The following is a 16,364-nucleotide window of genomic DNA, read 5'->3' as shown; positions in this document are numbered from 1 at the left end:
TTTTAGTTTCCTTCTTTCATGTTGCTTGGGAACAGTCTGAGCTAGATTACAGGATCTGAGAGGGCCAGTAAGGACCATGAGCAAGCTTTTGAAGGTCCTTGAGGTATGCTAAAAGATTCTGAGTGCCTAGAGGATTACAGCCTTTTTGAATTCTTAATGAACTTGCTGTTTTAGCTTTTGAGAATCTTGTCTCTTTAGCTGCGTGAGCCTTACTTCCATGTAGTGAGGCAGAGAATGTAACCAGTGTTGCACCAAGGTGCTAGATGTAATTAGATTTCCTATTCCCATCAAGGTGTTTGATATTTCATGTGCTTGATTCCACAAAAAAGTTTAAGCGTCCATATTTGGTGCCATATTAAAAGGCTACTAAATAATCCAGAATACAGTAAAGTTTCTGAAACCACTGCAATTCAGTCATGACTATGATCAACATACAAATATGTTCCATTGTCCTCTCTACCTGCTAACAAGGCAGCACGTGCATCACAAAGGGTGCCTTGTAGAGTAAGTGGTATTTTGCCAAACATTAAAGATTGCTGAAGTAATAATAAAAACTAATGTCTGCTTTTCAAAACAAATCTATTTTTGATAGCATTCTTTCTTTTAAACTAGGACATCCTTGAGAAGAGCTAGTGTTGTCAGATCTATGCCTACTGTAACGAAAGTCAGAGGCTGGCTTCTGTATATTCTTAGACTACACCTCCATAGTTTTCTACAAAAACAAAAAAAAAAAAATTGTTTCCTTCTAAGTGTGCTAATCTTAAAAACATAGCAACAAATCCTGCAACCCTGTTTATGTTCAAACATGTAGAATTCCATTGGAAGCATCATTTCATTGAAAATCAGGTCAAGCAGCAGTGAAAAGAGAGAGCCGGAAAAGGGAAAATGGATCATCAGGTGACCTACCGAGGCCTTATATCTGTTCCCCCTGAGCAGAAATGATAACAAAACAACGAACAGTCCTCTGGGGAATGTAGTAGTTCTCTTCTGGGACAGATGCCTGGACCTGCAGCATTACACAGAATCACAGAATCACAGAATGACCCGGGTTGGAAGGGACCTCAAGGATCATGTAGTTCCAACCCCCCTGCCTAGCAGGGCCACCAAACATACACATTTAGTGGATCAGGTTGCCCAGAGCCCTGTCCAACCTGGTCTTGAACACCTCCAAGGATGGGGCATCCACAGCCTCCCTGGGCAGCCTGTTCCAGGACCTAACCACTCTCCTAGTGAAGAACTTCCCCCTAACATCCAACCTAAATCTTCCCTCTTTTAACTTAAAACCATTTCCCCTAGTCCTGCTATTCTCAGCCCTTTCGAAGAGTTTACTCCCCTCCTGGGAGTAAGTTCCCTTCAGGTACCGAAAGGCTGCAATGAGGTCACCCCACAACCTTCTCTTCTCTAGGCTGAACAAACCCAACTCCCTCAGCCTGTCCTCACAGGGGAGGTGCTCCTGCCCCCTGATCATCTTCGTGGCCCTCCTCTGGACCCTTTTCAAAATCTCCATGTCTTTTTTGTACTGAGGGCTCCACATCTGGACACAGTACTCCAGATGGGGCCTCACAAGAGCCGAGTAGAGAGGGACAATCACCTCCCTATCCCTGCTGACCACCCCTCTCCTGATGGAGCCCAGGATCCCATTTGCTTTCCGGGCTGCCAGAGCACACTGCTGGCTCATGTTGAGTCTTTCGTCCATCAGGACCCCCAGGTCTTTCTCTGCCGAGCTGCTCTCAAGGACAACTCCTCCCAGCCTGTACAGGTGCCTGGGGTTCTTCTGGACCAAGTGCAAAACCTTGCACTTTGCCATATTGAACCTCATTAGGTTCACCCAAGACCAGCTTTCCAGCCTGTCGAGGTCCCTCTGAATGGCATCCATTCCCTCCACCATATCGACTGCACCACTCAGCTTGGTGTCATCAGCAAACTTGCTGAGGGTGCACTCCATTCCCTCATCGATGTCATTAATAAAGATGTTAAAGAGCACCAGTCCCAAGACAGACCCTTGTGAGACTCCACTCGTTACCAGCCTCCACCTGGACATAGAGTCATTGACCACCACCCTCTGCCTGCGGCCTTTCAACCAATTGCTTATAACTCTTTAAAGCTTTAACTCTTTAACAAAGCTTAAACTTTAAAGCTTAAACTTTAATCTTAAATCTTTAAATTTTAAACTCTTATAACTCTTTAAAGCTTATAACTCTTTAAAGCATAACTCTTTAACTTCCAGTGCACTCCATGATGTTATGATGTGGAATACCAGTAACCAAAAATCATAAGAACATGACATCCTGTAATCCCCAGACTGTGAGAATCATTCTCAGCAGGGTGTTTGTGCTGTGAAGAGTCTAAGCATTACATCTCCACAGTGCTGGACATGCTAAAGGGCTAAAACACGGTCAAGTTCAGGACTGTGAAGCAGACTTCTACCTGTGCATTGAATTACTGCCTGAGTTAAAAGCTAATCCAAGTGCTAAATTCAAGCTCTAGCTCTTAGAAACATGCTATTTAGTTCTTGAGTGTTTTTTGTTTGTTTGTTTGTAAACAACAACAACAAAAACTTCTCTTTGGGTTGACCTATTCTATTATAAAAGTAATTTCATTTCTTTTTTAAAAATACAAATAGCCATTATTATGACTGTTTAAACTTTATTTTTGTGTGAGCAGGTCCTACTTGTCTAACATGAAAATGTATCATTTCTTCAAATTGTTGTTTCATTTTTGCATATCACTATTGTATACTCTTGCATACTATGAGGGATCTTTTCCTTTTTCTAAAATAAAAATCTTATAATCTAGACAAATGGATGAAAATGCATGCCTGGGGAAGAAAAAAAAAGTATCAAACAACTCACAGAGTCAACTTACACAGCGTTGGGAAAGTAAAACATAAGTGTGAGCAAAGTACAGCGGAGTAGCATGAGTGAGGATCATCGGCTAATGAAGGCAAGGAGGTCCTCACTGCATTGTACTGCTGCCCCCTTACGGACAAAGAACATGAAGACCACGGGGAGGCTGCTTAGAGGCCTTGAAACTATGTAACAAATAAGATTTAACTGTAGGAGTTTTGGGAGGGTTCTTTTGCCTTTATGTATGTCACTGGACTCGACCTGGTTGCTTTTGTACTCTGAGGCATAGAATCAAAGAGTCATTGAGGTTGGAAAAGACCACTTAAGATAATCTAGTCCAACCTCAAACCAACCCTACTATGACACATGTCCCTCTGTGCCACATCTACACAGTTCTTGAGCACGTCCAGTGATAGTGACTCCACCACCTCCCTGGGCAGCCTGCGACAGTGCCTCACCACTCTTCCTGTGAAAAAAAATAATAATAATAATAATAATAATAATTCATAATATCCAGCCTGAGCTTTAAGGCCATTCCCTGTTATCCTATCACTGTTATGTGGGAGAAGAGGCTGATCCCCCCTCGCTACAGCCTCCTTTCAGGTAGCTGTAGATAGCAATAAGGTCTCCCCAGAACATCCTCTTCTCTGGGCTAAACAATCCCAGTTCCCTCAGCTGCTCCTTGTAAGATTTGTGCTCCAGACCCCTACCAGCTTTGTTGCCCTTCCCTGGACACATTTCAGGGCCTCGATGTCTTTCTTGTTGTGAAGAACTCAAAACTGAATACAGTACTCAAGGTGGCCGGCTCAACAGAGCTGAGTACAGAGGGATGATCACCCTCCTGCTCCTGCTGGCTGTACCATTTCTGATACAAGCCAGGTTGCTGTTGGCCATCTTGGTCACTAAGGCACACTGCAGGCTCCTGGTCAGCTTGTTGTTGACTAGTACACCAAGATCCTTTCTTTCACGCAGCTTTCCAGCCCCTCTGCCCCAAGCCTGTAGTATTTTCTGGGATTCTTGTAAACCAAGTGTAGGACCCAACATCTGGTCCTGTTGAACTTCATCCGAATGGCCTCAGACCAGCTATTCAACCTGTCCAGATCCCTCTGTAGGGCATTCCTACCCTCAGGCAGATCAATATTTCCTCCCAACTTAGTGTTATCTGCAACCTTATTGAGGGTACACTCAATCCTCTTGTCTGGAAACATATTATTGCCCCTGCTCTCTGAACATACAAAGCGGTGGGAGCCTGTCCTGTGCTGAAAGTAGGGGGAGGCACAAAGAAAGGCAAAGTCACAGAATCACAGAATTTTAGGGTTTGGAAGGGACCTCAAAAGATCATTGAATCCAAACACCCTACTAAAGCAGGATCCCTACAATGAGTTGTACAGATAGGTGTCCAGATGAGTCTTGAATATCTCCATTGAAGGAAGTTCCACAACCACTGATCCAAGGGGTGGAACACCTCTCCTACAAGGACAGTCTGAAAGAGCTGGGGCTGTTTAGCGTGGAAAAGAGAAGGCTCTGAGGTGACCTGATAGCAGCTTTTCAATTGCAATAGGGGAATGACGGGAAAGAAGGGGACAGATTCTTAAGCAGGGCCTGTGGCAGTAGAACAAGGGGAAATGGCTTCAAGCTTAAAGAGGGTAGATTTAGGTTGGATATAAAAAAAAAGTCTTTTACAGTGAGGGCAGTGATGCACTGGAACAGTTATGTGGGCACCCCTGATCTGGCCATGGTACCATCAGACTAAGCACTGAGCTGAAAAAAAATAATTTAAAAGGATGCTGTTGACATTAAGATGGCTCAAATATGATGGGGGATTTCAATCAAACACAGCATAATTCTGAAAAAGGTGCTAGTGTGGGCTGTCAGGACAACTGAAGGACTCATTTGAAAGCAAGAAACTGTGAGACAAATTTCAGGCAAAAGAAAGAAACAAACCTTGGGGTTGCTGGTTAAAGTAAATTGATAGGAGCTTCCTGTTGTCAGGCTGGTGCTGAGATACTGAAGATGAAGAATTCTTTGATTTGTCTTCTTCTTCTTTTTTTTTTTTTTTTTTTTTTCTTTCTTTTTTTTTTTTTTTTCCCCGGAAATGAAAACCTATCCTCTTAATCAACATTTTCTATATTTTCTATTGCCACAGTTCTAATTTAACTTTCAGCCTCATATACCTGAAATTTAACTTGATGAGTTGCTCCACTGCTTAAATGACTGAAAGTCGCTTAAAATTAAAGTGCTTTTGTGCTGTAAATTGTGAGATAGCTCCTCATTACTGTTACTATTATTGTGCAGTACTCACAAAATCTAGATGTTCATGATTGCTTTTGATGGCGAGTACAGAGATCACTCCAGCTGTTCCAATACTATAGCATGCTAAATTGGTTTTGTAGTGAGCTTACATAAACATAAAAGGTTTAACATACATGGAAAGCAATGCTATAAATTTTAAATACTATGATCTAAACAAAATTTAGTAAGCTGCATGAGGCCTTTTGGGAAAACAAAAACAGAAACAAACCACCTTCTGGAAACAGGAGAATTCCCAAAGTGGGATGTATTGCTACAATTTTCAAGTCAGATAGAGTTAATATTAGTAATAAATACTTGAATCTACTGAAGTCAATAGAAATTTGTCACCATTGACTTCAGTGGGGCAGGAATTTCCTCCATGTTTCCTAAAGTGAATGGGAAGAAAAATGATCTCTTGCGTAGAGTTTCCTCATCTTGATGGCTGTGACCACTGTTGCATGCAAGATCCTGGAGGAATCTCACTTTCTACATGCTCATATTTCACACCAGTTAATTTGGAACACACACAGGCACACACACATATTTAAGCATTTATATCTGAAATATATTCTTGTGTCATTATGTAAAAGAGCTGCCCTGAAAGCAATGCTGCCTATTTTATGATGTTGGTCCACAGTGTCAGAGGTGGATGTTGGTGGTATGGCAGTAGATGTTGAAACTTCCCACCAATGTTCTTTTACATTTTGTTTCTCTGTGACAGATGGCAGCAGAGGGACAGTCTGACAGAATGGCAACATTCATTGAAGCTTGCTGACTCTGTATGGAGATCAAGCAGCATATGTGAGCACAGCAATGCACTGGGTGATGCAGTTCAGTAGCGGTGAGAGCAGGTCACCTCTTCTGGTGCAGATTTTTATGAGTGTGGCATGCAGGATTTTGTTCAACGCTGCTGAAATGGTGTTTGACTCTATAAAAACAGCATTTTGTAGTTGATAATTTGTTCTATCAAATAGTGTTATTGTGCTCTTTGTGTTGTAGTTTCCATGGAAATAAATAGGAGGCACTACTTTCGGAGCAACCTATGTATATATACAGAACTGCATATACACAATATAGGGAGGAATTGTAATATATGGTGAACATACATACATTTAACCACAGTAGAATGGATGTTAATGTTTGTGGGACATTCTGAATTCCTCTGAATGAAGCTGCAATAGCACAGCCTGAGGTAATATCTATCACACAGTCCATGTCTTTCTCGCTGACACCATACTGTTAGCATTAGCATACTAATAGCATCCTCGTGTTTTGATGACATCACTGTATCTAAACAGCGAAGTTAATTCTAGAGAGGAATGAAGACCTGCACACAAGTGCTCAAGAGCAGCTATGTAAGCATCCCAAGCCTTTCAAACAGGCAGTACATTCAGGTTCAACCACAGAAAGCAGAATTAATTCAATGCAGCTCTCATCTATTTTGTTTTTCTCCAAATGCAGCATCCTGTTACTCCCAGCGAAGCGCCCTCGGGACGCTCACTCTATATGAAGCCCTCCATCACCCGCCGATACCTTCAGAACTCAGCGGGACCCGCACCTTTCCCAGCCGCACGAAGTCTCGGCGAGAAAGGCTTTTCTTCACCAAAGAATTGAACGCGAACCCGTACAACCATCCTCCACCTCTCAGTCACTGTTCTGTTGCGGTGGGCCGGACCCCACGCAGGTGAGGGCGGCCGCGGAGCGGTGGGGCGGAGTCGGGGCGGGGCGGAGGGGCTGCGACCGCGCCGTCCCGCGCCGCAGGAAGCACCGCCCGCACGCCTTCCTCTTTCTCTTCCTCCTCCGCCCGCCTCCCGTGGTGGCGGCACGGCCATGCAGCCGTACTTCTCTCTGGCCGACTGCGATGTGATGGGCTTCGACCTGGATCACACGCTGTGCCGTTATCATCTTCCGCAGAGCGCGACGGTGAGTGCGGGTACGGCGCGGCCGCGGAGCCGGGGTTGTCCGCTCCGTCCCGGCCGCTCGAGGGGAAGGGCGAGTGGGGGTGTGCGGAGCCGGCGGGGTCCGGAGTGCGGGGGGAGCCTCATAGAGGGACGGAGAGCCACCGGGTAACGGGAGCCGAGGGTAGAAGCGGAGCCCGTCTCTTTGCCCGCCCCCTCGGCAGGCCTCAGCCCGAGCGGGGAGCAATGCCGTGTCTTTGCCTTGGAAACGGCGCCTCCGGAGTGTTCTCCTGCCTGGAGTGGTGCTTGGAAAGGCAGAGTTCCCACCGTCGGATCGCGAGGTGGTGCGGGCGGTTAGAAGTGTAGAAGCACTTTCTGTAGGGGATCGTGGCAAACTTTGTCGCGTTCAGAATGGTGAGCGTAAGGGCATTTAGCATCTCTGCCTCAGCGTTGCTGTCCGTCAGAGCCAGACCCTACTGGCATGCGCTGCACCTTCTGCCTCAGCGCTTCCTTTCTGCCAGGCCCCTTTCAGTTTCGGTTGATCCATCGGCGAGTCTCCCCTCTGTTGATGTCAGAACGCTGCACAGCTGTCCCATGTCCCATGGATGTTCCTTCAGTGTGATACAGAAGTAACTGTTTTTATAGTAACTGTAGCAGTGCACCTTGCTCTGTAAAACCATTGCTTTCTAAAGTGGTGTTTGATTTCTTGCAGGGAGGTATATTACTTATGGAAAAGCACTTCTTACATTTTGTTTGCTCTTCTCACGAGACAGAGGCTGATTGTCATGTGTCCTTTGTACGCATCCTTACTGATGATCAATAAAGCACCTTAAAGTGCTGGCATGAGCACCAGAAGTTACAGTTCTTTATGTTTGTCTTTCTCACTATTCATAGCCATTCCAAGAGCAGCTTTGGGAGAACAGCTTTAACAGGGATCTCTGAGAAAAAGGGATCTGTCATTGTCTGCACAGATTTACTTGTGCATCTTCACTAGCATGTTACAGTAAGAACTGGCTGAATGTTGTACCAGGCTTTAACAGTATTATTTCTGGCCCTATGTATCATTTATGTAGTAGTTGCTGTTTTCTTCAGAATATGTTTTATCAGGGATGTTTAAAATGTTCTGCATCCAGTTCTGGTTCCCCCAATTCAAAAAAGGCAGGGACTGTTACAAAGGGTCCAGAGGAAGGCCGTGAAGATGATCAGGGGGCTGGAGCACCTCCCTTATGAAGACAGGCTGAGGGAGCTGGGCTTCTTCAACCTGGAGAAGGGAAGGCTGCAGGGTGACCTCATTGCAGCCCTCCAGTACCTAAAGTAAGCCTACAAACAGGAGAGGAGTCAACTCTTTACAAGGGCAGATAATGGCAGGACAAGGGGAAATGATTTTAAGTTGAGGGAGGGAAGAATTAGGATGGATATCAGGAGGAAGTCCTTTACTGTGAGAGTGTTGAGGTGCTGGAACAGGCTGCTCAGAGAGGTTGTGGATTCCCCGTCCTTGGAGATGTTCAAGGCCGGTTGGTTGGGACCCTGTGCAGGCTAGTCTAGTACTGGATATGGAGGTTGATGAATTTGCCTGCTGCAGGAGGGTTGGAGCTTGTGATCCTTGAGGACCCTTCCAACCCAAGCCATTCTCTGATTCAGTGATTCTGCGTCCGCTATCTACAGTTGTTGATTGGTTTAGATGCTATGTGTTGAATCAGGGTAACCATGACATCAAATAAAATAAATAAATAAATAAAGACTTGGAAGGGGGACATAGTGACTGGCCTTTGGTGCTTACCATCTTTGTTTCCCAGTAATCTTGAAGCCCTAGGGCAGTAAGGTAAAACGCTATACACTTGACTATGCTACAAAAATTGCCCCAGAACTATTGTGTGAGCATCTTGAACTGTTTTCCAGCCTACCAGAAATAACTCAGGCACTGCTGGGAAAACGCTGTGGGGGCAGGGCCTCCAGGCGTCCTGTTTGCCTCTTCTTAGATGGCACTAAAGTTCACATCTTCCCAGGGAAAGCAGTATCTTTAGATACCTTAAGCAGTGTAATTAATGTCTTTTTAATTTTTAAATTTTATCATTTTTCCCCATTTATAGCTAATATATGATAGTTTTGCTCAGTATCTGGTAACGGAGAAGGGTTACGACAAGGACTTGCTGACTCTAAATCCAGAAAGCTTAGACTTTTGGTAAGTATCTTGAAAATAACATAAGCTTTCTTCATATGTCTTCCTTTATACTTTTTGTAGCATACTTTTACGAAGCTTGGAAAGCAGCTTCTTAGACGATCGTTAAGACTGTCAAACCAAATAGGTAATTTCATATTTTTTCCAACAAGTATTTAAAACCACAAGTACTTCTCATGAAATACTTCTAATATGATGTTTTGAAGAGACAACTGAATATTCAAGCTTGCTTTGTGCTTTCTATGAACTCCCCAGAAACTTTGTGGTTTAACTTGCTGAGATGCACCTCCTTTTTCTTCTAGCTTTCACTCAACTGGTAAATACAGTAACCATCAGAATGTAGTCATATCTCCATGTTTCTCTTTACAGATGTGTTTTTGTTTATTTAAGGCAGAATAATCCCAAAAGACTTCTCAGGAGCTGAGGAAAGGTGACATACCAAGAAGTAGCCCTTGAGTGATGCTTTAGGCACAAGGCTGTAATGTAAGAAACTAAAATGCAAGTTTCTGGTCTGAATTCAGTAGTATCTGAGGTAGAACTTCAACGTGAATCACTGATGTTCCAACTTTTATAAGTTATTATCTATGGCAAGAGTGTGGGGACTTGAAGGTCAGGTTATCACTGTTTGTTTTGGTTTTGTTTTTCCTTAGGAGAAGCACAGGTGTTTTGTTTTCAAGTTGTTTCTACAGTTCAGTATTTGACTTCTGAGTTTCCAAACATATCTGATTACAAATCTCATGTCATAATCAGGGTATCTGTATTTCTCATATTTTGAGGTCTCTGAGGCATGAAATCTAGTTGACATCTAGATATATCCTCCTTGGTTCCATCCTGAAGCTATTTCTTAGTGAGGATCTGCAAGCCCATGGTGCTGATAGCATCACACTGATGCTAATCACCCAGGTGTCATGTGTGAAAGGATAGTCTACTTGCTGTGTTCATAGCACTGTCTTTCCTTTGGGTACCATGTAACACGGAATGAAGGAAGCATTACTTTTTTTTTTTATCTTTTCCAGTATTATTCTAGGTACTGAACTCTAATCTCATTTTTCAAATAACTTAGGTTAATGTGAGTGCATTTTTCTGAAGTGTGTGAATTTACTAGGTGAGTTAGGAAGCTGCTATGGCACATCTGTCCCATTCAGTGTACCCCTCACCCTGTGAGCGCAGACAAGCCTGACAATGCCTCTGTTTCGCACACTCTTTAGATATTCTGTTGTCTCATTGAGAATGATATTCTATCTCTCTCTTCCTTAATACTGGTGTTACTGTTGCAGTAGTAAGTAGGGGAGGTCCAGTCAAAATGTATATTTAATTTTCTTCAATAGAAGTAGTGGTTTAAACATAACATTTCTTAGTTGTATATGTTCAGGCCTTAATCCTCCAACCCTATCTATATGAATAATCACACTGAACTCACAGAACAATGGAACTGGATTTATTTAGTAGGAATTTGCTATGTAAGTGAAATCCAGCCCTCGCTGTAATGATATGTATTTGCATACATTACTTTCAAACATGGGAGTGCTTGAGGGGCTGTGATTTGTTGCTTTTAAGTGGGATTATTACAGAGCTTCTGTAACTGCATATCACTATTCTGATGCAAAGAGGCGTTCTTCTGAAAACGTTATTCTTGTTTCTTCCTTTAAAAAAAACCAAAAAACAAAACAACAATTATTTTTAGTTGTAAAGGCTTGGCATGGGACCTTGAAGATGGAAACTTTCTGAAGCTTGCAGAAGATGGAACAGTTTTGAGGTAATACTGACTACGTGTGTTTATTGTTAAACAAACATGAACATCTTACCTCTTTTTGAAAGTCATCTCAGTTATATTAAACATCTGAAATACTAGTTTCAGTATATATTCATTTATGTAAAAATTTAAATACTCTTGGGTAAACTAGTGTTCAGTATCTCTTAATGTAATAGACCTAGTATTTTCATAATATTTCCATATTAGCTGCTAGGAAGAATATATAATTTTTGATAAACATCTCAGATTGAGTGCATACTGATCTTGAAACTAAATTCACTTTTTTCAGTGGCTACCAATGTACTCTGTCCAATTCTGCTAAGATCCAGGGTAAGGTTTTTCTTTGAATTCTGAGTAACTTCAGTCAATCAGTGCTAATGACTAATGTTAATGACAGAGCAATTGTCTTTGTACCATACTTATTCAGAATTCTTTCAGATTTGCTACATATAGCTTAAATAGCCCGAGGTAAATTGAACACAGAAACTGACATGCTCACTTGGAGAAGACTGTCTTTTTTTTTTTTTTTTTTCTTTTCCTCTTAAAAGTTAAATTTTCCCTTGAGTCATAATTTTAGTACAGCTTTACTTCATCCTTCCTTCTTCTTTCTTCATGAGACTGAAGATATTAAGGGAAATCAGATCTTATTGAATCTTATTGAATTGCTGGAAGGTGTCCTTGGCAGGACAGGAAGAACTAAGTGATCTCTAAAGGTCCCTTCCAAAACAAATTGTTCTATGATTCTATCAAATAAGGAAAGAAATATTTGCGAGTCTTTATTATGCACTCAGAAATTCAGTTAATACCGTGAATTTCAAAGAGCTACATTTAGAATTCAAGACAAGAGGATATATTAATGTAAAGGGAGGAGTGTTACAGGATTAGTTATCCAGGCATTTCCTGCATTTCCTTCAAAACTGGGTTATGTATGTTCTTTAGGGACACAGTTTGATGGTCAAGTTAGTGGATTTTTAATTCCTGAAAAGGCTTGTACCTATTGCTGTATTACGTAACTGCTTTGAGGTCTCAAACCAGAATTTTATCACAGTCCTGCCCTGCATTCTGTGAATGTTACCAGGCTTCAGAACAGTGTATAGGCTTTCTGCTCTGTGTTTTATTGTGCAGTGTATATTGATAGTTCAAGTATAATGTCCTCATACAATTGAGAACATTCGAGCAACACAGAGTGATTGTGTTAGGAGGTGAGGCACAGTATCCATGCCCTCAGCCAACCAGACCTTTGTGAACTAGAACTTATACTGGGGACTATATTGTATAAGATAAAAGCTTAGGCCCTAGCAAACTTCAAATTGGTAACTAAAGTGAAGATAAACTTGCATGCACTTCAGTATTCAATTGCAGTTCATTATTGTATCCTAGATCTAGTCTGAATGTTTTTAACCTTTTGTTTTTCTCTCTGTAATGCATCAAATAGGGCAAGTCATGGCACTAGGAGTATGACATCTGAAGAGATCCTGGAGATTTATGGAAGGAGGGAATGGAAGCATTTTAGTTCAGTCAGTGGAATGCTTTCCCGCTCAGGTAGCTATACCTCAGAATGTCCTGGTCTGTGAAATTGCATTGGCCCCTTCAGTGTTTATCGTAGTGTTAGTTCATCCTACATTTATTTAAATAATAATAAAAAATACTCAAAATAAGAATTACTGAAATATGTGAACATTTGGGGCAAAGGTTGTTTTTATATTTTTAACTTCTAATACTTAAATATAAATCACCAATTATAAAGCAAGTAATGAACAAGCTAACAGTGTAGGCCTGTTTTGGTTATAGGGATGGGCACATTGTTTCTTGTTGAAGTACTTATGCTGATAGTCTCAATCTCATTTAAGAATAATTTAGAAAAACCTCAAGTTCTTAATTGTTGGCATGTTGCTGTCAGTGATTTACCAGAAGCTTGTCTGGAAGAGCAGGTATGGAAACACAACTGCTCATCTTGTGGTGGTAGCTGTTTACTTTTAAGGTGGTAGTCATGTTGTGAAGGCATTGTAATTAGGTTTCCACTTTTACTAGCTGCCTTGTACTTTCTCTCAGTTTTTCTTTAAGATTAGTAATTGTGAGTGATGCACATAAAGGTAAAATACTCGCTGTTACTTGCATTGTCCTATGTAATAGAGATATGTTCTTTGCTGTCTTGCTGTCATAAATTCTTTTGTCACCTGCTAAACTATGGGTAATCTTTTGCAACTGGGTGGAAAAGTACATCAGCTATATGTACAAAAGAAACCTTTTGCATTCATTGTTTGTCTCTCTTATGAATATTAATCCTTGTTTTGCTGACTTATGTCATATATGTAAGAGATAGCATAGATGAGATCATTAATACAACAAAAACATCACCTTGACATGTCACTTGACATTTCTTACATTGTCTTTCACTTTATGACAAATTGTATTGTCGTGGCATTTTCAAAATAAAACCACTCTGTTATCATTGAAGTGAAGCGGTAGTATAACAGACTAGGTCAGCATAATCAAAAGGAAATACTTAGCAAGGGAATATAGCTCAATTCTCAGTAGCACAGAGGAGAGGGGGAAACAAGTATGAAAATTGCCAAATGCTTTAAGTTCCCATTAATACCCCAAGTTCAGAAGTTATTTAAGAAGGGCTGTAGTCAGTAAGAGTTGATCTCTCTCCTAACAGCATGTATGATGAATTGATGGTTGGACTAGATGATCTTAGTGGTCTTTTCCAACCTTAATGATTATGTGATTCTATGTAAGACCTGTCAAATGTTTCTGAAACAACTTCTCAAACTCACAGTATTTCTTACTGTTGGGGAAATTGGTATTTTGGAAGGGTTGAGCAACACTGCCTTGACTTTTAAGACTCTTTGTTCACTTCCATCTCTTTCACCATAACTTTTGGAATCTTAAAATGTTTCCTAAAAAATCTTGTAAGGTAACCATTATCAACTGCAAATTATGAGAATCAGAAGTAGAAATAAAGGCTAACAAATGCATTATTAAGTTGGGAAACAGATAATGCTTGTTGTCATAGCATTCAAGTAACAGCTTGTAATGCTATTTAAATGTACTGTTTATTTGTGATTAAACCATACAATATGTATTTAAAAACTAGAGTTGGTTTTCTTTCTTTTTTTCAGCTAAATACTATCTGTATGATAATTATTTTGATCTACCAGGAGCCCTCCTGTGTGCAAGAGTTGTGGACAGTTTAGATCAGGTGAGAACTGGACTTTTTGAAATTAAATGTTCCATTATCTTTCTCCTTCCCTGCTTCACTTGCTGTATTCATTTAATAATGCACACAAGTAATACATTCAATGGAGTTAAGGTCTTTAGCTCTTCTTTCTTGTTTGGAATTTTTCATGTGAGACTTATCAGTGTTTTAAAGTTGTCTCCCAAGTTACTTGTGACTTACTTGGCATGGTCAGAGTAAATGTACTTCCACCAGAGGGCACAAATAGCTAGGATAAGAACAAATGAGTTATTTTCTCATAAGTTTATCCTGTGATATGGAAAATGCTCTTCTCAAAAATCTTTAATCGTACACGATGTTACTTGAATTAAATCCAAAGGATAACATGATTTACTCTTTTGCAAGAAAATTTGAATAGTTGAAAGCTTAATTCCAGACTTTCTTCTTAAATATGTTTTGTGTAATAAGTGTGATAATATGTGTGCATATCTGCAAATAAATCTACACAATACTGTGGTTTTCCAGTTTGGTTTTTTTTTTTCTTTCTCTAAGAATTAAGTTAAATTTCAAGGTGGAAAATGGAATTGCTCTAACCTTCCAGTGCATCTTAGATATGCAGTATAGCTTAGGTCCTGTCTTTGATATTTGATATCATTTGATTCAGTTGAGTCAAAAAAGAGTTGAAGCTTAAATTTGAAGGTAGCTGTGGAAAAGGGCTTTTCTCATTGAGTAAAATAGCTTAATGCCCACGAGGTATGGATATAATCTACTGTCTGAAGGTAGTAAAGTCATACAGTACTTCGTCTGTAAACTAGAATTGAGAATCGTGAGATGGGTATCTGCAATCTCTGTGAGTATCACCTAACTTGATGTTTTAGGCTTAGATCCAAAATAGCATGTTGAGCCGATTGCTGTTTAAGTCCAACTGCTGCATGAAGAATTACCTAAAGCTAGCTTATTGACAAACACTGAGGACAGGTACGTCATAAGAGTCTTAATTTTGTGCCTGATTAATCTCATTATTTGACCATTCATGGCTTGGAATCCTCTCTCAGATGTCACAACTGTATTGTATTGCTTCATTTTACAGTTAATTTAGACTCGGTGCGGGTCATTTGGTGCTGGAGGTGAAAGCGGATGTTGCTAAAACGTGGCTCAGCACATATGTAGTATGATTACATGTTCAGTTGATAGGCTGGGGCACTGTCCCTCAAGCAGTGCTGTCTTTATCCAGAGAGAAACTTGTGCTCTGTTTTTTCACAGAGCTGCTAGAAGTGTTCAAGTGTCCTCTTCATCAGTTTCTTGAATACTTAATTGCAAATTGGCTCAATTTCAATACAAGAACTACAGCAATTTTGTGACACTTGTGCCCTGGACACATGCTGCAGTTGTTAAACTATTTTCATATGGTATCAAAATCATCACATTTTAATTCCGTCATACTCCTAAAGGGAATTGGAGGCTTATGTTTCCTCTTCTTGCAACTTGTATTAGTAAAGGCTACTTTTCCTTAAAATTTCCATGAAACATTTCCTACTACTGTCCACTTGTCTTCAGAACAACGCTCCTGAGGAACTGTTAGCTTGTTGCACTGATTTTTTTAGAACAAGCAAGCAAACAAAACAATGAAACAAAAAATAAGGCTAGAGTCTGCCACATGGAATCGTGTGGATCTGGCAGTTGAACCAGATCTGGTAGTATAGGCTACTGCTGTTACCACTAGACAGGCATTCCCTAACAATAAATACAGCTTTGGATAATGACCTTGCTTAGCAGTTAACTAAACTGACATATACAGTACCTTTACTCTCTGACGGTCTTTTTTTATATATTTCTACAGTAGTTTGCTAGAAGAATGGATTTGGGATTGAAGGGGGAAAGCAATAACACTATCTTTCCTGCTCTTAATCTCTAAAGCTGGTGGATCATAAGTAGGCTACCAATAGTGCTTGTCAGTCATGCATGAAAGGCCTTGTTAGTGCTACTTGGTGAAGGTGAGATTAAGGGCAGACTTTTCTTCTTGAAGCCTGTGTCGGAGTAGGCCTGAAATAGCAGTATGTTACAAATAAACTGCATGTCTTTAGATGTTGTAAATTCATTTTCAGTTTCTAAATACATCCTTCTCTAGAAAATGCTTTCTGCTTATAAAATAAGTTATTATACAGATCCTAGTGCGGTCAGTTGGGCTGACAGGTTTAGGACGTAGGACAAAGCC

The 16,364-nt window shown here is 40.8% G+C and overlaps 1 protein-coding gene across 3 annotated transcripts in view; it reads left to right on the top strand.

Annotated features, from left to right (window-relative positions):
* The first annotated feature begins 6,927 nt into the window (after nucleotides 1-6,927).
* NT5DC1 (5'-nucleotidase domain containing 1) overlaps nucleotides 6,928-16,364 on the top strand; it is a 106,761-nt gene continuing 97,324 nt past the window's right edge. For 2 of the 3 annotated variants that reach the window (XM_015858636.3, XM_015858637.3), the window contains exons 1-5: nucleotides 6,928-7,061; nucleotides 9,127-9,218; nucleotides 10,900-10,971; nucleotides 12,404-12,510; nucleotides 14,094-14,173. In XM_015858636.3, the coding sequence (XP_015714122.2) occupies nucleotides 6,969-7,061; nucleotides 9,127-9,218; nucleotides 10,900-10,971; nucleotides 12,404-12,510; nucleotides 14,094-14,173 (444 nt within the window). In that variant the 5' untranslated portion in view covers nucleotides 6,928-6,968. Of the gene's footprint in view, nucleotides 7,062-9,126; nucleotides 9,219-10,899; nucleotides 10,972-11,257; nucleotides 11,299-12,403; nucleotides 12,511-14,093; nucleotides 14,174-16,364 lie in introns of all 3 variants that reach the window. The other variant, XM_085541803.1, reaches the window with a different exon arrangement.

This window comes from Coturnix japonica, chromosome 3, assembly GCF_054131305.1.
Source record: "Coturnix japonica strain WE chromosome 3, WE-NBRP24, whole genome shotgun sequence".
Lineage (NCBI taxonomy): Eukaryota > Metazoa > Chordata > Aves > Galliformes > Phasianidae > Coturnix > Coturnix japonica.
The sequence above is the reverse complement of the archived record's forward strand: the minus strand, read 5'-3'. Positions and strand labels throughout refer to the sequence as shown.